The sequence below is a fragment of the Sycon ciliatum genome, chromosome 8 (assembly GCF_964019385.1).
Source record: "Sycon ciliatum chromosome 8, ocSycCili1.1, whole genome shotgun sequence".
Taxonomy (NCBI): Eukaryota; Metazoa; Porifera; class Calcarea; order Leucosolenida; family Sycettidae; genus Sycon; species Sycon ciliatum.
In genome coordinates, this window is record NC_088650.1 from 15,876,627 (window position 1) to 15,901,072 (window position 24,446).

Genomic DNA, 24,446 nt, shown 5'->3' on the forward strand with positions numbered 1-24,446 from the left:
ATAGTGATCGAATAAAATAGACATGTGGCTCGATCAAGTTGTACTCGAGAAATTGAGAAAGCAGGTATGTACGTATATAATATAACCTAACCAGTTGATTATATGGGAAATATAAACCTGTATACAAACCGAGGCGTAGCCGAGGTTTGTATATTGGTTTATATTTCCCATATAATCAACTGAGTAGGTTATATTATGCCTATACTGAGCTGATATACAAACTCCCCTCTCCCCCACGAAGGTAGAGATTGGAATTCCAACCCACAACCACGGCTCGACGAGTCTTCCTTTCACCAACCTGTGCGGAGCAAGTACAAGACTACCACTGACTCTGTGCAGTGCATACAGTGCAGTACCATCACACACTCTTTGTGACTTCAGTTTAGTACTAGTTACATCGGAAGTAACAGCTATGCGCCAAGTAAGTTAGTTTGAACCTCACAGTGCTAGTGACCAGGGAGTCGTATAGACCCTGCTAGTGACCGTTACCGCGCGCTCTGTAAAAGAACCGTTTGCTCATTAGAGACATAGAGTTCGTCTCCTTTCCAAAGTAAGAGTAAAATGAATCAGCACGAGCCTGTTGAATCGACTCCCAAACGTTTCTGTGGTTCTTCTGAGGACGACCACGAATCACGGTGCCATTATTCAAGCAGCAGTTTCCAAGAACACTGGCAGTGCCACGGATTATGGCTGCGCATGTTCCGTCCGCTCTGCGAGGGACGCGGAAAGGAGAACATCGATTGGAAAACCGTCTGTAGTGAAGTTCTGTTGCCCCTGCTATCTGCATTCTATGTCGATGCAAAAACGCAGGAGGGCTCGCCTTTCTCCAAGAATTGTCTCAAAGTAGCGGCACGCGGGGCTCTTCAGCCGCACATGTCGAGTGCTGCCCTTGACAGACGGAGTGCTGAAACAGCGAAAGAAGGACAGCCTCGAACGTCAGGTGCAGCACAAAGCACCTGCTACACGATTATTTCAGCGACATCGACGACACCAATGGCAACGGCGCAGTAAAACTTACCTATTACGAATGGTTCTAACTAATGTTGCGCTTTGTCTTCGTGGAGGCGAAATGTAAGCCTCCATCAAAAAGGACGACGTTGTATTCTTCATCGTTGACGGGAAAGAGATCCTGAATTTGGGACCGTCGTGCATGTCGAAAAACCATCAAGGCGGACTGCGGGTCACTAGTGTGATCCTAAAAAAAAAAGGAGTTTATATACCAGTTTATACACCAGTTTATATACCAGTTTATATTCTCGTCATCGAAGTACCTGTTATATGCAAAATACAAGTCTGGAGTGTTGTGTGGGGAGAGATGGGAGTTTGTATACAAGCTCAGTATAACGGTAATTACAAGCCAAGTTCGAACAGAATTAACAATCAGAGTGAAGTGGGAAAATGAGGACCGGTGTCAGAGGGAGGTACTATTCGGCCAAATTAACGGTAGAAAAACACTTTCATCAATCTAATCGGGGTTATTTTTATTTTATTTATCGTCTCCACTTCATGGCACATAATAATATATAGCCAATGCAAGAAAGGGAGGGTGAATGTTGGACGACAAGTGGGCGTGAGCTCCTGTGGCAGGCTGTCCCATAGCTTCACGGCGGAAACGAATGGTCAGCTATCGCCAGATGTTCGCCGAATTAGCGGCACAACAAATTTGCAATTGTCATTGCCACGGGTGTTACTGGGAGGTTGGAGGGTTACTCTATCTTTCAGAAGAGGGCTAATGCTGCTGGTGTGGACACGGTGCATAAGGAAACGGAGTTTGCATTTGGCACGTTCAATTACAGGGGTCAAGGAAAGGCGAGTGCGTATAGGAGTGGTATGGGACGGGAAGGGCAGATTGGCTACGCAGTGAACACATCGCTTGTCGAGGACAGTGAGCTGGTAGGGATATCAGTGAACGCACTGCGCAGCGTGTTCGCGCATGTATTACATCATACAAAAATCTATGAGGTGCACGGCCGACAAGAAAAAATGGCGATCGCAGAAATCAGGTCGAGGGTCAGGCTCAGCGCATGGCTAAATATAGCGTAGTTGCACTTCTGCTAATATTAAAAATTAGAGCGTGACTCACCATGATCAGACCTCTAGTTTACTAATATTTTATGAAGAACACACGCGCACACACACTACGATAAAATAATCAAAAATAAATAATCTGGAAAAAATTTGACGAAGAAGGGACACATGAAAAGAAAAGTAAGAGAGAAATAATGAAAATAGCTGGCCTTCATGACTTACTAGGAGACGGGACGAGGTTGATAGAGTGATGAACGAGACGAGGATTACTGACGACGAGACGAGGTTGACATAGAGTGATGGACGAGACGAGGATTACTGACGACGAGACGAGGTTGACAGATGAGACGACTCTGATGGACTCAGGGTCGTGGGTGAGCGAATGTCCGGCGCCAATGTTGAGTTTCAACTGGTGATTCCATCATCCCAGACACAACGCAACGGACAACTGGAACGAGTAGGGGGAAACATTTATTATTGACAATGAGACGGAGACAAAGACGAACTACAACAACTACATTATCAGAGAGAGAGAGAGAGAGAGAGAGAGAGAGAGAGAGAGAGAGAGAGAGAGAGAGAGAGAGAGAGAGAGAGAGAAAGAGAGAGACTGAGACAACAAGAGACTATGAAGGGCCTGGGTAGCTATGGCAATATGGGCGCGCAAGTAGCTACCCAGGCCAACGGAACAAAAGGTGAGTACGGGGTTCATATGGTTCATGCAGATCAGCAAGGGAAAAAGGTAGACTGTACGGGAGGAGGTATCTAACAGATATGACAAAGGAAGAAGACGTTCGTAGCAGAATGGAGCTATGTTTGCAACAAAGAACAGTACTCGTACTTCCTCGCGAACAGGCCACATGGTGACCTTTGCTAGCTGGTTTTCGTCTGAAACTTACTTGTTGATTTTGCTCTAGCCATACCAAGCAAGTTTCGAAGATTTGGGCCCCTACTCCCTTGTCTAGACAGCCATGATCAGAAACTACTTGGGCAAAGGTCCCCGACCTGAGAACAAGTAGTATTGTCAATGCACATGTCATTCAAAACTTCAAAAGCGGCCACGCGTGGTACATGGTGCCCAAGTAATCTTTCAATTATTTTCGCGCGAACACCTCCGTGGATTTCCTCCGATCTTGGCACGTGTAGTCCACATGGTCAGGCCAATTCAATGACGTCTTCAAAAGGGGACTTCCTGGTTAGATCTTGCCAGGTACCAGCCGACATGCTACGAAATCTAGCTGACGATCGTCCATTTTTGAGCTGGAAGAAAGTGCCTCGGAAAACCTGTGGACGACGTCGAGAACAGTGTAACAAGTGATGAATGTTTTCGTAGGAGCCATCGCCCAGTGTTGTAGAGGGAAGCTTCGAAGTAGCTCGGCTCTAGCTGGTCTTCTTCCTCAGACACTTCTTCGTAATTCCGTCCTTCTTTTCCATCCTGATTTACTTGCGATTTTTTTCGGGTGTGGATGGTCACGGCTTGTCGGCCACGTTAGATGTGCGCGTGATCACCTGCGCAGTGCGTTCGCTGATATCCCTAGAGCTGGTGCCGCTGCTGATCCGTGAGTGCAGAGAAGAACTTGTTTGATCCATAAAGCATGTCAGGAAGTATAAGGGCAGAATGGAAGAGGAGGGACTGGCGTTCGGATAGTGACGGGTGGATGTTTCTCAGGGTAGTTAGCTTCAGGGAAGTTTTACGTACTATGCTGGAGACCTGTGCGTCCCACTGAAGATGGGAATCGATCTGCTCAGAAAGCGAGCAGTGGTGGTCAGGGTTAGAGGAATCCCGTTGTAGTCAACGTTGAGTTCCAGGGTACTGCGGCGTGATGCCTCAATGGCTAAAACCTGCGTCTTGTCGGGGTTTAAAAACAGGCCTTTCCCGTGTAGGTAGTCAGCCAAGTTTGACACAGCAACTGACAAGACTTGATTTAGGGTTGCTACAGATCTGCTTGCGGTGTCGAGAAGGATTTCATCCGCAAACAGCTGGGAGTGTGCTGGGCTGGTGACGCTATGGACGTCCATGGTATATAGTGAACACAGCAAAGGACCCAGCACACTACCCTGAGGGACTCCACACTCGCATGCAGTCAGGCCCGAGCACTGCCCACTCGCCAGAACTCTGCCGACGGTCCGTGAACTAGCTTGCAAAGCAATGCAATGCAGTCGAAGATACACCCAAGGCAAGCAAGTCTTGGATCATGAGCTGGTGCCGTACTTTATTGAATGCCTTGCTCATGTCCACTAGTACTGCGCTAGTATATAGCTGTGGTCTGCTGACGACAGGTAGCGGTCCATGGCCAAGGTCAAGGCATCTTCCATGGAGTGCTGTGGCCGGTACGCAAACTGATTGGCGGGCAGCAGTGAATGGGTTGATTAGAAGTCACACAGGCGTTTGTGGACTATCTTCTCCAAGATCTTCGATGCTATTGGCAGCAACGGTATGGGACGGTAATTGCGAGATGCAGTTTTGTCACCAGACTTAAATAGGGGTCGAACATTTGCAATCTTTAGAGAGATGGGCACAATACCAGACGAATCAGTGGTCAAATATGTATGTAGTGAAGTCTAGTCTGGGACCTGTAATGACCTTTCTCGAAACTCAGTTGGTCATCATAGATGGGTTCTGTTGTGCGTTGAAACCATGACAACATGGTCTCGGGTCTGTGATGACTGGCCTCCAAGCACAGGTGGTCTCTTGTTGCAGGGTTCGTTAAACACAGGCATTTATAACAAAGGTTATGCTCAGAGGACAGAGGACACAGCAGCAAAAGGAGCATCGGAACTTTGAAAATAATGAGTCAAGAGTTCCACAAAGTGTCTAGTCAAATGTCCCAGCTTGGTAAAGCAATGCCTCAACATTCCTTAGAAGAATGGGGATTGGATGAAAATGTTACTTCAAGTATAATTGTCCAGGCCAATTCCCTATAGTGAACATACAGTGAGTGATAAGTGATATTCTTCCCTATGACCGTTTCATATCTGTTTGCGCGCGCGCGCGTGTGTGTGTGTGTGTGTGTGTGTGTGTGTGTGTGTGTACAGTAAGACCTGTAATGGCGACCATTCGACCATGGCGACTAATTTTCCTTGTCACGGACGCATTCACATTCAAAACAGCTCGGATAAGGCGATCATTCGCTCAGCGCGACTGACGACCACCCACATGCGACCGCTTTCCACACTGCTACACGTACATTTACATGCACGCATTGCACTGACTGTGCACCATGCATGGAAGATCTACACATCAGCGCAGGAAACGCAGATGCACATGGTGCATGCATGATACTTGGCAGGTCTGAGACCCCGGGACCCAAGGGAGTACGGGCCCCAGGTACATGACTCATGAGTCGTGCATAGTAGTCACACTACAAGTAGTAGTAACACTATAAATAGTACTACAGGTGGAATACTGATAACTCGAACCTCCAAATGCCAGGAAAAAACTTCCAATTATCCGGACATTCTAATTATCCAAACATGACCCCACAACACAATATGTATGTCAAAATTCTCCCATGGTCACGCAGAGTTGCGCTATGGACCTTAGACACAGATTTCACGGATACTGAACTGACCGGCACAGCCTGCTCATTCAAACTGAACTGACCAGTACAGTGTACAGTGAACTTCGAATTACACTTTGCTAACTTCGAATTATCAGCACAAATCCCACACATTTTCTATGTAAGTGGAATCCGTGGAACTTCGAATTAATCGGACATGTCCGGTTCGAGGTTCGAATTGTCAGAATTTTTTATGTGGGAATCGTATTGACAGAAATCGGTCCTGGAAAAACTTCTAATTAAGCGGTATGTTCCAATTAAGCCATATTCGAATTATCAGGATTCCACCTGTGCTAGCATAGGTGTGTCCAGTGTGATACACTGATCAAAATGATAATATGTCACAACATGTGTATTGTGAATATAGTCACGTGACCCACTGAACCTGGATAAGAACACCAACTGGCCAAGGTGACCACTTTTTCTCGTCCCTTGAGTGGTCGCCTTAGACAGGTTTGTGTGTGTGTGTGTGTGTGTGTGTGTGTGTGTATGTGTGTGTGTGTGTGTGTGTGTGTGTGTGTGTGTGTGTCTGTGTGTGTGTGTGTATGTATGTGTGTGTGTGTATGTGTGTGTGTATGTGTGTGTGTGTGTGTGTGCCAGCTAGTTCGGCTGGTAGGTACACTTATGCCTGATTGTGTTGGGTCTGTTGCCAACAGGCTCGGCTGCTTTAAGGTGTATTGTTGTACCTGCCACCTTTGTTGGTTCCAGGGTTCATATACTTTCTATTTGAAGTATACATACCTGTTAACCATGCACTGCTTCTGGCTAGATTAACTCTTGTGTAATCAATGGTGCTAGTGAAGCTTTTATCAGATCCACTCTGATTTAGCCACTCACACTAGTAGCAAATATTACCTTCACTGGGGGCAGGGGTGACTGCAGTTGGATCCCGGGACGGATACCTGATGCCGTCAATCCTTTTTCTGCACCTTGTCCTCACCCACTTACTGAGGTGTGGTGAGCCCATAAGTGGGATCATTTTCAAGTCCACCCAGAGTTTTGGGGATTTCAGGGGGTGTCGGCCGTTGGGCGGTTCAATAACCAATTGAGTCATCTTTCTAAGATTCCCTTTTGAGTCTCTCTCCCCTCTCCCGGGGGGGGGGGGGGGACTCACGTGACCAGTTTTGGCAGTGAGCAACAAGTACAGTACAAGTACAGTGTGTGTGTGTGTGTGTGTGTGTGTATGTGTGTGTATGTGTATGTGTATGTGTGTGTGTGTGTGTGTGTGTGTATGTGTGTGTATGTGTGTGTGTGTATGTGTGTGTGTGTGTGTGTGTGTGTGTGTGTGTGTGTGTGTGCCAGCTAGTTCGGTTGGTGGGTACACTTATGCCAGATAGTGTTGGGTCTGTTGCCAACGGGCTCAGCTGCTTGAAGGTGTATTGTTGTACCTACCACCTTTGTTGGTTTCAGGGTTCATATACTTTCTATTTGAAGTATATTATTATTATTATTATTATTATTCACACATATCCGCCGGATGAGTACACGTGGCCCATGCACCATGGGGACCCACGAATACAAACCAGCATATGTTCCCTCAGCAATACAAGCAAGCAAGCACGCAAAGATAAATGAAAGCCCAGGCAGCGAAAACAAAACGAAGAGAGATGAGGACATAGGCAACGAAAACAATTCCAAAGCATAGCCAGGGATTGAATGTGTGCATCTGGGTACGACAGTTAATACGGCTAGTGCAGCCGTACAGAGCGTAGCCGCACGAAAATACAAAAGTGCCACAGCAGCAGCCAAGAGTGTGCAAACACTAAAAAAGAAGATCAGTCCATGAAAAAATTATTGTCGCCACAGGTAGACATCTCCGGCAAGAATGCATGCGTGCGCACGAGTAGGCAGGCAAGCATGTCAGATGTAATCGTATTATTATGGCCAGGCTAATTAACAGTGCAGTTTCGCAATGAATTCCATCGGCATTTATCATGCGCCACCTTCCGAAGCTGGGCTAGGCCAGGCCGCGACAGAAGCACAAGCCCCAGCTTCTTCCGACAATCCAGTGAGAGAGTGGTTAGCAGTGTTGTTCTTGGTCTGCCTATCCTTCCCCGCAAGGCACCAGAAGCAGCAAAATCGAGAGCGACCTGTGGCGGTGCCCCTGCTGGCATCCGGAGCACATGTCCCAGGAAGCTCCATCGCTTCGCCGCGATGTCCTTGGAGATGGGTTGGGTGCGACAGCGGCTGTGGAGTTCCGTGTTTTTGATTATATTTGGATACTTTATACGGAGTAGCGAGCAGAGGTGACGGCGTGGCAAACGTCCAGAGACGTTCTGAGTGCCTCAGTGAGGCCCCAGGTAGCGCAGTTGTAAAGCAAAATGCTTAGAACGTAGCAATTGTACAGCCTCAGCTTCAACGTTAGGGAGATCCCTGATGACTGTAGAAGGCTTTGCATCCGGCCAAATGACTGCGATGCCAGAAACATTCGGTGTTTGATGTCCTCGGCAGTACCAGCTCTCGATCCAACCGACTTTGCCATCTGCCATTCTTCTTTCCCTCTTTTTTCCAGGTCTGCATCAAGGTAGAAGTGGGTCCGTTCAGTTTTCGCGCCGTTGACCATCAATTGGTGTTCTGGCATCTTCAGCACGCATACGTCATGGGTTTGTTCAAGATTTTGGTCATTTTCATCGAGGAAGTCAAGATCATCTGCGTACTGAAGTTCAGGGATAGACGGTGTTAGGCCTGTACTTTCTCTTCGGAACTGATGTCTCAGCTGCTGCAGAACATGTTCAAAGTAGCACGTAAACAGGACAGGGCTCAGGCAATCTCCCTGTGGTGTGCCAATGCCAGATTGAAAGGCGTCTGCAGTCTGTCCGCATACTCGAACACCGAGCGTTGTGTCTACAAGCAGCGTTGACACCATGGCTCGAGCATCAAGTACGCCAGGCGCTGCAATGAGGATTGATTCAAGCAGGCTGTTTCTATGCGGATTGTCAAAGGCCTTGGAGAGGTCGATGCCCAGCTTGTTGAATGACCACTGCTTATTTTCTACTAAACCGAGAATACGAAGAGTGAATACAATATCACTCGTCGACCGGCCTGGTCTGTACGCACTCTGTGAGGATGGCAGGTACTGTTCCACCTGGTGTTGAATCCGTCGCAGTGTGATACTTGACAGGATCTTTCTAACTGAATTCAGAAGAACAATTGGACGAAGGCTGCTACATGGACCCTTGGGTTTTCCCGGCTTCTGCAGAGGTATCAGCACGCCAGCACCAATCGCAGGATCTGGTGTCGCCGACTCTACAGAAGTTTGTAGGATGTGAGCAATTGATGTACATAGAGGCTCATTGCAGGCATATTTAAGCATCTTGTTGGGAATTCCATCTGGCCCTGGTGACTTGCCATTCTTCAGTCTGCGTATGGCAGAGGCCACTTCTGCTGTCGTTATGTTATTGGTTAGAGTTGTTGTTTCCTTCTTTAACGGCTTACTGCTAGAGTCTGAGAACTGCTCACAAAAATGGTTTGAGACTCGCCTGGCTTGCTGTGCTGGGTTGCATATTCTTGCGCCGTTTTTGAAGTATACATACCTTTTAACCATGGACTGCTTCTGGCTAGATTACTTCTTGTGTAATCAATGGTGCTAGTGAAGCTTTTCTCAGATCCACTCTGATTTAGCCACCCACACTAGTACCAAGTATTACCTTCACTGGTGGGCAGGGGTACCTGCAGTTGGATCCCGGGACGGATACCCTGATGCCGTCAATCCTTTTTCTGCACCTTGTCCTCACCCACTTACTGAGGTGTGGTGAGCCCATAAGTGGGATCATTTCAAGTCCACCCTAGTTTGGGGATTTCAGGGGTGTCGGCCGCTGGGTGGTTCAATGGCCAATTGAGTCATCTTTCCAAGATTCCTTTTGGGTCTCTCTCCCCTCTCCCGGGGAGACCCACTTGACCAGTTTTGGCAGTGAGCAAGTACTTACAAGTACAAGTGTGTGTGTGTGTGTGTGTGTGTGTGTGTGTGTGTGTGTGTGTGTGTGTGCTTATATCCATGTGTGTACGCTTTATGATGCAGGTCAGGATTCCTATATCTCCAGCAGGTCATCATTTCTTCATCTGAGAATACTGTTTGTGCTGCGAGACTGCTACTTGGGATTTCACACAATGAAGTCCATCAATGACTCCGTCGTGAGCTAGCTCTGCTGATATGCATGCTACTGGCCAGTTATGTTCAACTATTGGCTTCAGAACTGCACCACACAGGACATACAGCATGCCCGTATTTTCTCCAATAAAAGCCCAGGTCTTCAGAAAAAGCCCATTCTCCAATAGTAGCCCAGTCTCTACTTATAGCCCAGTCTCCAATAATGACCCGGGGTGAGGATTGTCTTCAGTAAAAGCCTAGGTCTCCAATAAAAGCCAAGTCTCCAATAATAGCCCAGTCTCCAATAATGACCCAGGGTGGGGGTCGTCTTCAGTAAAAGGATAAGAGCACAGTCTCTAATAGTACATGTAATACCCTGTTTTCAACATTCACTATAGATGCATGCATCGGCCGAGGTAAATACTGTTACTCACCTCTTCTTTGCTCCGCTACAGGCAAGAGGCATTGTGGATGCCTATTCCAATATCGACGCTGAGGATGTTGACAGTCCAGGGCAACAAGAGAACGGCGTGACACCCAAACAGCATGGCGGCCGGCGAAACCAAGTCCTTCGTTTGCTAAGTTGCCACGTGAACTACGAGCAGAATGAGGCTTGCGTCGAGAAAAACCCCGACAGCCGCCATGACACGAGGGTGAAGATTCAAAGAGGCTGCTGGGCTGGTCGCATACATTCCATGGCACAGTGTGAAAGGCCACCTAACCACGCACCAGCACCAGGGCAGAACGTGTCTTTGGATCAGGACAGCAACTGCGGTGATGACAGTGAGTTTGTGGCAGGCCAGTGCGACAAGATCGAGTGCAGACTTAGCCGAGCCGGCTCGCCCAAGCACAAAACCTGGACGCTGGGCGTTGATAATCCATGCTACAAGCTGTGTCACTGCACCGGCACTCTGTGTTCATCGTGTCTCGACGGCTTCACTCGACTGCCGAGCACTGTCGTAAGTGAAGATTTGGAACAATGCACGCAGAGCAGGCAGACGTAGTAGGATGGCCTAAGACCGTGACTAAGAAGCCGGCGGTACCAGTTTGAAGTCCTGCCTGGACGCGGTTGGTTTTTTACCACCATGCTGCGACTCAGTTATTTGGGGACTCGTGGTCTGGCATGAGGGGGTAACATGGGTGCAGCAAATGAGATATGCGGTCTTTGGCACCACGTTAGTGGTTGGTCTTATTTTTATTTTATTTATTTTCTACACATCCACATATCTCCAGACACTGGGGTGAATAATGGAGTGTGGCGGTGGGGCCCGTTAAGCTCAGCCGACCAGAGGTCTCGGCTTCATTGCTCCATGGACGCACCAATGGGAGATCGGGTGGGGAGGATTAAGTTGAAAAAAGAAAGCAGAAGAAAGAAAATGGAAAGATTGCTTTGCTCAGTAAGCAAAAGAATAAGTTGAGTAAGCAAAAGAATAAGTTGAGTAAGCAAAAGAATAAGTTGAGTAAGCAAAAGAATAAGTTGAGTAAGCAAAAGAATAAGTTGAGTAAGCAAAAGAATAAGTTGAGAAAGCAAAAGAATAAGTTGAGTAAGCAAAAGAATAAGTTGAGAAAGCAAAAGAATAAGTTGAGAAAGCAAAAGAATAAGTTGAGTAAGCAAAAGAATAAGTTGAGAAAGCAAAAGAACAAGTTGAGTAAGCAAAAGAATAAGTTGAGAAAGCAAAAGAATAAGTTGAGTAAGCAAAAGAATAAATTGAGAAAGCAAAAGAATAAGTTGAGTAAGCAAAAGAATAAGTTGAGAAAGCAAAAGAATAAGTTGAGTAAGCAAAAGAATAAGTTGAGAAAGCAAAAGAATAAGTTGAGTAAGCAAAAGAATAAGTTGAGAAAGCAAAAGAATAAGTTGAGTAAGCAAAAGAATAAGTTGAGAAAGCAAAAGAATAAGCTGAGAAAGCAAAAGAATAAGTTGAGTATTGACGAGAACACTGTAGACTTTTAAATTCAAGAGGAGACTGTCTGTGAGGAGAGATTATGTCCAAGCATTATCATAGGCTCACTTCCGCCTATTTAGGAGCTGCATCTTCGCCTGATCCGTAAGGGTGGTCGTGTTGCTGCGGATGCAGAAAGCTTAGTTTGACTGGGTCTCACGTCAGCCGGGTATTTGCTCACTTTCTTACACGGGGACGTGTTGCCTCCCAAATGTATATAGAGTCAACCTTGTGCCGGTGAGAAGGCGTAAAATGCCTGTGCGTGCTGGTGAAGTAAAATAAATATATACACACAAACAAACGCTTGCGAATAACAACCCTCGCCCATGTATGCGAAACATGTTCTCGACCGTTTTCACGAGTTCTTGTTATTTGTGAGGTTGAAAGAATATACATGTACGGCGTCAAGTGGTCATTAGGTCTGAGGATTGTGTCGATATTCGCAAGGTTGGCTGTACCTCCCTTTGCTTTTTCCCTTCATGTCCTATCCACCTCATATCCCCGAATTCCCATTGCCGTCCCTTTTCATGTGCTTAAACTGCAGGGCTGCCATGACTGTAGGAAAGCTAAAGTCAAGATCCATTTGTGGGAGTTTTACCTGCTGCTTGCCTTCGGAGGTCTGGTCATTCTCACCATTCTGCTCTTCTTGAACATTGGAGTATCTCCAACACTGGACGGCTGGTGGTTCTTCTCCCAGGTAAACATGCGTATCTGTGTACAAAGTAGGCAACTTCCACTGCTCAAAAGTGCTCAATGCCAACACTTCCTCTGCTCAAACAATGCTCAACACCCACACTTCCATTGCTCAACAGAACAGATGAAAATAGTAACAGAGATTTGTTCTCTCTCTTTAAACTGCAGCTTTACCTCGAAGCTACTAGCAACTTCACCTGGAATGGCGCTGTGTTGGTACGCACACTGAACACACTCGGACTGGGTCTCATCTGCCAGTATAAATCTCTCGACGGCTTACAGGCTGGCTTAACACAGCTGCTGTTACCACCGTTCATGATACTGGTCATCGTCGTGCTGTGGGTCCTGGCTCGTCGAGGCATCGGCGCTCGTCTATGGAAGTTCTTCCAGCGCCGCAACTCCATGATGCAGGTATTCTGGCTAGTGATCCTCTTCTCCGCATCCAACACAGCCTATCGGAGTGCCCACCTGCTGCGCTGGGCCATGATTGGCCCGCACCGTGTGGTATACCTCGAGAGCACGATCGGCTACCTGAGTCTTGCACATCTGCCGTACGCACTGTTCGCGCTGGTCATGCTGATATTCGCCGTGCTCCCTGCCCCGATTCTGCTGCTCTGGCGGCCCCTCCACATCTGGCCAGCACTGAAAGTGTTCATTGATGAGGCAACCCACATCTACGAGGACGATCGCCAGTGGTGGGCAGCCATCAGCATTTTACGCCGCATGCTGTTCGGACTGTTGCATGCACTGCTGCCAAGTGGTCCGAGACGGCGTGCGTCCAATGCTATGCTTTTTAGTGTGATCCTTGCTGCTCAGGGAATTTTCAGGTACGACAATCCAGACCAGTTCCGTCTTTCTCACACTTTGGTTGAATGTCGTATAAGCTTTTATTACATAGAGGACAGTCATTCCAAGATAATATTATGGCAAACGTCTGCCACTAACCCTCTCAAGTTGTCGTGAAACACCTTATAAGGCCGGGGGGGGGGGGGAGAGGTACGAATGTCCCGTTTTGATTGCAAATACCATGTAAGCAATTACACTGTGACGACCTTCCAGCGGGATAGGTTAAAAGCTTGATTCATACTTCATTTCGGGTACGGGAAACGCGTCGCGAAAAAGTTGATCTGAGCTCAACCATTTTGTGTACGGGAAAGCCATCGCGCGACGGTCACGCGATGACTTTCTCGTACGCGAGATGAAGTATGAATCGGCCTTGAGCAGTTCCTCACCTTCTTTCCTTGGCAAGCGTTTCGCTGATTTTGTTGGTGTTTTCAGACCTGCTACCTTCGCAGCAACATGCACCACACGTAGTGCATTTGAGGAATTTGAGAACACATTGTTCTTGTCATCGTCAACTTCAGCATATCGTTCTCAGGAGAGACATCAGGATTCTTACACCCAAGCTTGCAGTCTTGATAAATGCCCACTCGAACGATGTGGGACGGCACGAACTCCATGATAACGATACGCGCTCTGGGGCGGAATAGTGTGGAGCGCGATGAATTTGTTGTTTGCTGCGGAAGAGAGCTCCGACAAAGTTAGAGACCACCACGGCTTCAGAAACAAGTAGACATTGCGCAGGAAGGGTCGCACCAATGTACAAACACGGAAAACAGCGAATCCGACAGTCGGACTAAGACGAGCAAGTCACAAACATTGCGATGTGCGAAACAACAATTTTATTGACGCGGAGGAAGTATTTGACCTCTGTGGTGTTTTTAATCCGGGTCCTGTGTTTTCCATGTAGGCGTCATGATTGCACTCATTAACCTAGGGCATTATCGTGTTGTCAAATGCTGTTCCAATGACCGCGTGACTCACTTCATCAAAACTTGACCCTCTGTTAATCTGACTGCTTGTATGTTGTGTATCTGTAGGCCATACCGTCGAGATGCCAGGCTGTGGCGCATACATGACGTGCACAACTGTTTCGAGATGTGTAGTCTGCTGATACTCAGTACATGTGGCATTGCCTATTTGGTGCACATGGACGTGATTGGAGGCACCGAGATCGTCACCAACAGTGACATACACGCTGGAATAGTGTACGGCTGCTTTACCTGTGCGGCGCTGGCCATTGGCATTCGTCCGTTTATCTCCAGCTGGCGAAGCAGCCTGCTGAGGAAGCCACGCAACACAGCTCGGAATGTATGTGCCGTGAGCGAGCTTGACGATGACAATGACGACAATGACAACCTTCCCCTTGGCAATCTGAGAGAGAAATGCTCGGCGGAGGAACGGAGGGGGGTCCCCCATGCAGGCAAACCGTCAGTTGAACGCAGCATCAGCAGCAACCTGTCATCCTCCACTGGCAAGCAAGCTAAACCAAAGGTATGCTGAACAGATAAAAGTGTGTAGTGTCCTGTCAATTGGAGCACTGTGACATGATTAACTTGAATCCTGACCTTATGAAAGAAAGATAACCTTTCATTTCCATCAGGCCGTGCCTCATTGGGCAGAACTGCACTGACGGGTTCACAAGGATGGCCCAAGCGCTTTCGGCAAGGTGGTTACATTCAACTAGGACAAATTAACAGTTGCTGGGCATGATTATAATTATTATTAGCCCACAATCATGCACGCATAAACACTATAAAACTTAAAACAAACAAAACATCAATATGCACATTTATCCAGACACGCTCTCACGCACACACACACACGCATGTGCGTGCCAAACGTACAAAACGCGGACACATGTACACCAAGCAGATAGAATACAAGGAAGTGGGGTTTGCCATATTTTTTCTTTCAATTTTGTCTGATAAATATTTACGAGACTTTGCATCGAGCGACACCGTGGACAACATTGAGCCAAGAATTATGCAATAAACCAGAAGAGTTATCTCTTCACAAGTAGGCAAATAAAGGCGTAGGTGCCCGGCAACAGCAATCGGGCAAGTCACAGCAATGTACGTATTGCAACTTCAATGATACACATACACGGTTGACCACCCATGCCTCCATTTTCGGCGGGTCAACCACATGGTGGCCCGGCAACTTCAAACGGGAACACACCGATACAACAGACACAGTTGACCACCCATGCCTCAAACCGGCGGGTGAACCACATGGTGGCCCGGCAACTTCAAACGGGAACACACCGATACAACAGACACAGTTGACCACCCATGCCTCAAACCGGCGGGTCAACCACATGGTGGCCCGGCAACTTCAAACGGGAACACACCGATACAACAGACACAGTTGACCACCCATGCCTCAAACCGGCGGGTCAACCACATGGTTGCCCGGCAACTTCAAACGGGAACACACCGATACAACATACACAGTTGACCACCCATGCCTCAAACCAGCGGGTCAACCACACAACATCATACAGGTGTCACAACACTGAGACAGTACAGCACAACACTGAGAGGCAAATGCATTTGACCCTCCCAAAAAAAACCAGTGTTCACGACCAAGCATTTCTCACGGCATCGCTCATTAGCATAACTTCCTACAAGTAACCATGGCAAACCACTAAGTGATACCCACAGAGCCACACCGGCACAAGGACTGCCCAACAAGCGGACGGCACGACACTGTACAACACTACAAATGTACCTCACTTCTGTTCTCAACACCACATGGGCATGGGCTGTTCCAGTCTTCGCTGCTAGCCATTGCACAGAGGGCATACCGGCTGCACGCCTGACATAGTGATCGGATGCTGCACTTCGCCAGCAGCCTGCACGGCATATGGCTGCTTCACAGACACTTGTACTCCGGTGAGCCATGAGTGTGGCCCCGCCAATGAGCACAGAATGGGAGCTCACCCGGTTGCAGTTGAGGATCTTAGTCGAGCAAACTCGGGAGAAGTAGCTGCCGTCGACGAACACAAACACTGGCCGTGAGCTGCCGGCAGTAGCGGTCAGGGACCGGAACTCGGCCATAGCCGAAACTGGGTACATCACATTATGTGTGCGCAAATACCGGGCTTAAAGGTCTGAGTCGCTCATGAGATCATTGCTGGCAGCAATCAGAGCGGCGAGTTCAGCGGAGGAGTTGGCACCAGGCATTGGTTGGCTGTGGAAGCCAGTTCTCGGAAGCGAGTAATCACAATAGGTTCATGCTGCATCTCAGCGGCCCATTGCCCCAAAAACGATTGTCCTTGATAGAAACCGCTGAAGCCAACATGAGAGGCATCCGTGAATAGCTCAAGGTCAGGGGACTTTGAACACTCGACATCGTAGAAGAAGGATAGGCCATTCCAGTTTGCGGTAAAGGAGCGCAACCATTCGATGTCCAAGTGAGCTTCTGTGTCGATGTTGACTACTGACTGAAGAGACAGAGTTGTCCAGCTAAGATACAGGAGTTGACGGATGAAGGTCTGCCAGGAGGAACCACCTTTGCGGCAAGGACAAGGTTCCGATCAGCGACAGCAGTTCCCGCGTTGTGTAGCTAGTGCGCGTGGACTACTCACTCAAAGCCGCTAGAAAGGCAAATAACTTCTGATCAGGTAGCCGCATCACCTGGTCCACGCTGTCGACTTCTATGCCAAGTACCGTCACCACTGTTGCTGGGCCGACCACCTTGCTGAGGTTGTCGAAGACCTGCGGAACCGTTGCTTTCAGTTTAACTCATTCCATTGACCATCAAGCACACGAACATAAGCACCTTGTTTAGTGCAGCGTACTGGTTCTTGTGCCGGCCTGCACAGCTATTAGGAAAAGTTCTACCCAAAATGACTGGGTTGATGATTTCTCCCTGAGATAGGGTAATGCCACGTGCACAGCAGATGTGGTGCATAACGAACGCACAGTGGGCATAACATCTTCATATCCACATCAAAGGCCACAAGCGTTTGACAACCACACCTGATACGTAGATGATCAACGATCGTCCCTGCACTCAACACGCTCCAGCAGATTTGGGCCAAATCACGAAATTTGTTGCATCGTTTATCTACTCGGGAGTCGTACTGTGCAAATAACCTACCGGATCATGGAAAGAACTGCGTGAAATGTGCAGAAAAATGTGAGATATATTGCAGAAAACAAAAAAACGGGAAATCGCGGGTTTGGGCCAAAATCGCGAAATTTATTGCATCCGTAGAATCGCGATTTCCTGGAGGGACAGTTCATGTCCATGGGCAGCTTGAGCCAATACGAATATGCAGAAAAGATGGGAGATTTGGTAAACATAGTTGACAAAGCTCTGGGAAGTACTATGCCATTGCAGGTGTCCCATGCGAAAGTAAACCAAATATGCTTGCTGAGATGTTCAGGGACAATAAGAGGATCGGCATTGATATGCCTTCGGCATCCGCTATAAAAACAGCGGCCCAGGGACCATCACTTATGGCCACCAATGCTCAATCATAATGGTTTAGTATTCTCATCCCAGCAGCAACCGTTCAACACTTTGTTTCATACAGGAAAGCCTGGTTTAAGCGACCACCCCACGGTGCAAGCAAAAGCGGTCGCTAAAGCCAGGTGGTCTTTAGAACTAGGTCCCACATCGTCTGTGTAGAACTGTCGGTGCATGGAAAAACGGTCGTTAAGAGCAGGTGATCGATGAAACCCAGAGAGGTCGTTCACATCAGGTTTTACTGTACTTGGAAACTCACGCCTCTATGAATCTACCCAAGCTTTTGAATAAATTATCTCCGAGAAAATATTTAGAAACTGATACGAGTGGTGTGTTCTATGTGATCTAATGTGATCTGTTTTTGTGCTGTGTGTCGTTTTTCTCTTAGAAAGCTGTGAACATGGACATTGCGAAGGATGACACTGGACTGAGAGACCCTCTTCTGGTGGACTTTTTGGCATAGAGTTGGAGGTATTCCATGCCGACGACAAGATGCATGCTCCCACAAGACCTACATGTATGGACACATCTGATAGCTGTTGTCTAATTGCTCTAAAGTAGCATTATAAAATGTAAAATGCAGCATTTTCTGTGGCACACCCAAGCGTCTCCCGAGGAGGCTGTTGCACAATGTCAGCAATATGCCTGATTGACGTTCACATCAAAACCTGCACTATTGTTGTCAGCCAGAATTTCAAATACGCTTCTCTGTTCTAAAAAGATTATAGCTTGACACTTTAATACCTTGACCAGGGTGCAAAGTATAATTCGTCGACAAACACTTTCCTTCAGTACTATGACACAAATTATTTCTTACGGCTTAGAGAGGCACCTTTCTAGCTGTTTGCAGGATTCTTAGAATGCCTTTTCAATCTCACCTTTCTATTATAGAATCTTGAATTTGCAAAGAGCATAACTTTTATACTAATCCAAAGAATATAGCTATCTTTGTGCTCTGCACAAGCAACATTACATTTTTGAAGATCCCACAAAGTATTTGGCATGTTTTTCGCCTTTGCATTGGCGGGGCTTTTAGTAAACAATAAAATAGAATGCAATACACAGTATGACCCTGCCATGAGCTCGCTTTGCAGAAGATTTGTATTATCATCCCTTGTATCTATTTTGGATCCCCGCACTACCCGAGCATAATTATAACGATACGATAGCGGAATTTCCCTGTTTGAAGACCTGTTTTAGATGCTGGTGTTGGAGTTTCAGAATGTGCACGAAACTGCGTTCTGTATTCGGCTAACTGTTTCTTGACTTGAGTCTGTCCTGCGGGACAGACTCCCTGCGAGTAGTACTATGCAAAATTAATAACCTACAGGATCATGAAAAGAACTGCGTGAAAGTCTAGAAAATGTAAAAAAAGAGTGCAGAAAACAAGAAAAAACGCGGGAAATCGCGGATTTCGCACAAAATCACGGGTTTGGGCCAAACTCGCGAAATTTGTTTCATCCGTGGAATCGCGATTTCCTGGAAGGACAGCGCAGTGCGCAGTTGCGGCCAACTCACCATTTGAGGACTGCTGAAGCAAAGACTTTAAAGGGGAAGTTAAGGCAAAAATTAAAATTTCACCAGTTGTAGTCTTCGGGGTGCTGAGTCGAATGGTCGTGGTCCGAGGAAGCTGAGACGCTCCCTTCCTACTTGAATCCCAATCGAACTCGCGCACTTCCACCGAAACTGGGTGACTGCGCCCTACTAGATGGGGATTTGTATGCAAAATGTCACTAAAAGCGCCATTTCGTTCTTATAAAAGCACGGATGACCGCGATTGGCCCATATGTTGTAGTCTTTTGGACGCTGAGTCGACTGGTTTTGGTCCGAAAAGGCTGCGATACAGCGTTCCTCCTTTATTCCCAATCGAACATGGTTGAACAAGCTGTCACGTGCTCCTGCGTACGCCAGTCACCTGGTCACCGTGCCTGCAGGGTACAACTTACTCGCCTGTTTGACCTTTTTTGGGTGCAGTCCTGTCACTCGAGTTGAACTCGAGTTGAACCTTGGTGTGAAAGTTGTCACCTGCTGGCGTGGTGACCAGGTGATTTGGGCACCCAGGAGCACGTGACCACTTGTTCAACCATGTTCGATTGGGAATAAAGGAGGAACGCTGCATCGCAGCCTTTTCGGACCAAAACCAGTCGACTCAGCGTCCAAAAGACTACAACATATGGGCCAATCGCGGTCATCCGTGCTTTTATAAGAACGAAATGGCGCTTTTAGTGACATTTTGCATACAAATCCCCATCTAGTAGGGCGCAGTCACCCAGTTTCGGTGGAAGTGCGCGAGTTCGATTGGGATTCAAGTAGGAAGGGAGCGTCTCAGCTTCCTCGGACCAAGACCATTCGACTCAGCACCCCGAAGACTACAACTGGTGAAATTTTAATTTTTGCCTTAACTTCCCCTTTAAGTAACTAATACTTACTGACATGTCGTGGACATGGAAATCCGGTCGCACGTCTAGCGGCCCCAGGGCGCTGGCCATGCAGCCGTGGGTAAGCAGTACATGGACATGCATGAGCTGCAGTGCCCTGGTCGCATCGGATCAACATGTGCACTGCGTGCAAGGACTTACACATAATTTTAGCCTGATGTAGGTTCTGAACTTCTGTACGCGCTGAGCTCATGAGGGCGCCGACCGGCCCCGGTCAATCGATGGATTTCCATGTCCAAGGCAGTAGTAGCAGAAGATGCTGAGGTTTGTGTGGCGTTGCCAGCACAAATCACGCCAGCCCAGCCCGCCTCCAGCAAGGACAGGGTTTGCGCCTCCCGCTAGCCCGGTCAGCAGCAGGGACATACCGGCCATCGCACTGTGGTGCCGTCCTCTGGAACACCATCTCCAGCGAAGTTCGCCTACTCAATCGTCCCAGTGAATTCGCCATAGCCGCACTGCCCTTCACGCTGGCGGGCTAGATCTGCAAACTCCGTGAATTCTCCCGCTTTCTGTGTTCGCAGTCCCATACTCCTTGGAGTAGTCTGCACGGCGCTGCTGCTGCTTGTTGTTTATTTATTTATTTATTCAACATCTCCTGGCCCGTCCGAAGACTGCCAATAAACATGAGAGGTCAGGTGATAGCCAACCACGGCAAGCTAAAAGGGAAAAAAAAGAAAGATGCTGTCAGAGAGGGAAAGGAGATAGGGAGAGAAAAAGAAAGGGAGGCACATTAATAATACATGGGATCACTTCGGATGAGACAGTGTGGAAAGCTGGACTGTGAATTTCCTGATATCCTGGCATGTCTTAATGCTAGTAGGCAGGTTAGACCAAAGGGAGTATGCTGAGAAGAAAGGGGATTTCAAAAACAGAGAGGAACTAGCTCGGGGCAGTGATAAGGCATTGCGTGTTGCTCTAGTGGTAACAAACCAGTTGTACTTGGCAATATGTTTCGGGACTTGGGCTAGGAAGATTTTTTGCACAAGGATACAAAGATGCTGCTGATGTCGGGCAAGAAGAGGGTGCGTGGAAGCAAGTTTATAAGGACAAAGGGAGGCAAATGTTTGGTCTTTTCGAAACAGAATTTTCAGAAGCAAGCGTTGATGTACCTCCAGTCTGTGGAGTAAAGTCTGAGACAACCCGCACCAAGCTATATCGCAATAGTCAAATATAGGCAAAATGTACGACTTAAAGAACAATTTTCTGCAGTTATCATTCAAGTGTTGGCAGTGGGGTTGTAGCATACCTAAGGACGCACTCGCACGCTTGCACACAGACTGGACTTGTGGAGACCAGGAGAGTTGGCGGTCGAGAATAACGCCCAGGTGCTTGTGCTCGTTAAAGGGGAAGTTAAGGCAAAAATTAAAATTTCACCAGTTGTAGTCTTCGGGGTGCTGAGTCGAATGGTCGTGGTCCGAGGAAGCTGAGACGCTCCCTTCCTACTTGAATCCCAATCGAACTCGCGCACTTCCACCGAAACTGGGTGACTGCGCCCTACGAGATGGGGATTTGTATGCAAAATGTCACTAAAAGCGCCATTTCGTTCTTATAAAAGCACGGATGACCGCGATTGGCCCATATGTTGTAGTCTTTTGGACGCTGAGTCGACTGGTTTTGGTCCGAAAAGGCTGCGATGCAGCGTTCCGCCTTTATTCCCAATCGAACATGGTTGAACAAGCGGTCACGTGCTCCTGCGTACGCCAGTCACCTGGTCACCGTGCCTGCAGGGTACAACTTACTAGCCTGTTTGACCTTTTTTGGGTGCAGTCCTGTCACTCGAGTTGAACTCGAGTTGAACCTTGGTGTGAAAGTTGTCACCTGCTGGCGTGGTGACCAGGTGATTTGGGCACCCAGGAGCACGTGACCACTTGTTCAACCATGTTCGATTGGGAATAAAGGAGGAACGCTGCATCGCAGCCTTTTCGGACCAAAACCAGTCGACTCAGCGTCCAAAAGACTACAACATATGGGCCAATCGCGGTCATCCGTGCTTTTATAAGAACGAAATGGCGCTTTTAGTGACATTTTGCATACAAATCCCCATCTCGTAGGGCGCAGTCACCCAGTTTCGGTGGAAGTGCGCGAGTTCGATTGGGATTCAAGTAGGAAGGGAGCGTCTCAGCTTCCTCGGACCACGACCATTCGACTCAGCACCCCGAAGACTACAACTGGTGAAATTTTATTTTTTGCCTTAACTTCCCCTTTAACAACTTTAATAGGTGTACTATTTAGACCAGGAAAATACAGAAGTTGAGTGGGGGGCGAGGGAGAGAAGAACATGGCCTCGGTTTTGGCGAGGTTAGGCTTCAGTTTCCAGGTTTCCATCCATGTTACTGTAGCGTTGACCCCGGACTGCATGGAGGCCGTGAGGTTGTCTGCCGAGCTGTCGGAGCACATCAGAGCAGTGTCGTCAGCAAAAAGACTTACATTTGGTACAAGGGCTGGCAAGTCATTAACGTACAGTAGAAATAGGAGCGGCCCAAGTATGGACCCCTGGGGTACCCCAGACACGACTAGTAATGGGTCTGATAGGGAGGTAGATACTCTGACAGTCTGGTGGCGGCAGGAAAGATAGGATGAGAGCCATTGCAGGGCTGGACCGTGTACCAAGAAGACGGACTCTAGCTTTGCAAGCAGACCACGATGCCAGACGGTGTCGAAAGCTTTTGTTGTTGTTGCTGCTGCTGCTGCTGCTGCTGCTGCTGCTGCTGTTGTTGTTGTTGTTGTTGTTGTTGTTGTTGTTGTTGTTGTTGTTGTTGTTGTTGTTGTTGTTGTTGTTCGGTTAACGTAGGAGTTAACCGTTGTTAACAGTCACTTACCATTGCTTCGCTGTTGGCCTTTATAACGGGTTGCATACCTCCTTACGTGTGTGCACGATCTTGCTCTCTCCACATACTGCTGTGCATAGACATCACATGCCCACGCTCTGCGCATGCGCAGATTTCCTGTGCGCACAACAGAGCTTGCTGTCTTTCCAGTTTCCTTGCCTGCAGTCAGCTTTCAAATTCTGACCCACCCTCCTCATCCCATTTCTTACTCTTACACTCCACATAATTTGAAACACACGGATGCGGGCACTCCTCCGTAAATGGCCTCTCGCGCACTACTACTAAACTCGCATGGGTCATAAACCGCTCCTGCTCAACGCAGGCCGACCCACCAACTCGCATGGGTCACAAACCGCTCCTGCTCAGCGCAGGCCGACCCACTTGGTCATATACAGCTCCTGCCCTCGGCAGGCCGACCACACGATTCGTTAACGCGCACTCAATTGAGGCCAGCTACTCTGCCCGACATTCCCATTCTTCCAAACTCACTCTCTTGTCTTTTGGTGTGTCGCGTCCTGCACGCGTGTGTGTCTACTCTATACTCTAGCATGGGGAGTAGAATGTTAACGAATCTTTATTCTCACGATTGTGCTTGTTGTTGTTGTTGTTGTTGTTGTTGTTGTTGTTGTTGTTGTTGTTGTTGTTGTTGTTGTTGTTGTTGTTGTTGTTGTTGTTGTTGTTGTTGTTGCCGCTGCTGCTGCTGCTGCTGCTACAGCAGCTACTACCGTGGTGGCTGTAGTTACAGCCCCTCTCTCGTTGTCAGGAAATGTTTGCTTGTGCTACTCTTCATCCAGTTGAATTCTTATTATGACTTTGTATGTGATAATTTTCTTGAGCTCCGGTTTTCCCCCTTCATTCTAACTCAAGCGCAGTTTACCGTGTATTGGCTTGTGATTTCCTTTCTTCTGTTTGCTTTGGCATTTTATCGCTTCACAGGTACCCTCGGTCTCAGGTGCTCTCATATTTGTGCAATTATTGATTTTGCTCCTGAATTGTCCTCCCTGTTGCTTTGCTACCGTCCTCCTCCTTCCTCCACCCTTTTTCTTGATTGACCTCAATATGGCATTAGCTTCCATGTAATTGGGCTTGTAGGCCGTGTGTACTTGCGAAATCAAATAAAAAATATACACGCACATACATACCGGTACTTCTCGCCTATGCAGAGGTTGCAGCGCTTTGCGACGTTGGAGTAGGCATTAGCACGACTAAGCGCCAGGATAGATCTGAAGAGATTTCCTGGGCGGTCAAGGACCGTGCTAATGCCGACTCCAACGTCGCAAAGCGCTGCAACCTCTGCATAGGCGAGAAGTACCACATCCTTGCACCAGACCGCAGAATCCCACTCAACAAGCGCACAGAGGTTGTGTCCAAGTGTCGCCATGCTGCGAAGTTTCTACTTGACAAGTACGAAGTTGTGACCTAAATCACTCTTGCTACGCTCGCTGTATGAAATAATTGTATGAAATGATTATTCCTCACTCTTGCTTACACACATCACTGCCTCCGTGACACTACTGCATAATTATAATCGGATCTTGGCTGTTCATCCAGTATTA

At 47.8% G+C, this 24,446-nt stretch overlaps 1 protein-coding gene across 2 annotated transcripts in view; it reads left to right on the forward strand.

Moving 5' to 3' along the window:
- The window catches only part of LOC135823833 (uncharacterized), a 39,722-nt gene extending 20,924 nt beyond the window's left edge, over window positions 1-18,798 (forward strand). The window contains exons 8-13 of one of the 2 annotated variants that reach the window (XM_065336683.1): window positions 9,604-9,716; window positions 10,128-10,631; window positions 12,157-12,309; window positions 12,474-13,132; window positions 14,186-14,639; window positions 18,013-18,798. In XM_065336683.1, coding sequence (XP_065192755.1) covers window positions 9,604-9,716; window positions 10,128-10,631; window positions 12,157-12,309; window positions 12,474-13,132; window positions 14,186-14,639; window positions 18,013-18,087 — 1,958 coding nt within the window. In that variant the 3' untranslated portion in view covers window positions 18,088-18,798. The remainder of the gene's footprint in view (window positions 1-9,603; window positions 9,717-10,127; window positions 10,632-12,156; window positions 12,310-12,473; window positions 13,133-14,185; window positions 14,640-18,012) is intronic. The other variant, XM_065336684.1, reaches the window with a different exon arrangement.
- Window positions 18,799-24,446: the final 5,648 nt, after the last annotated feature.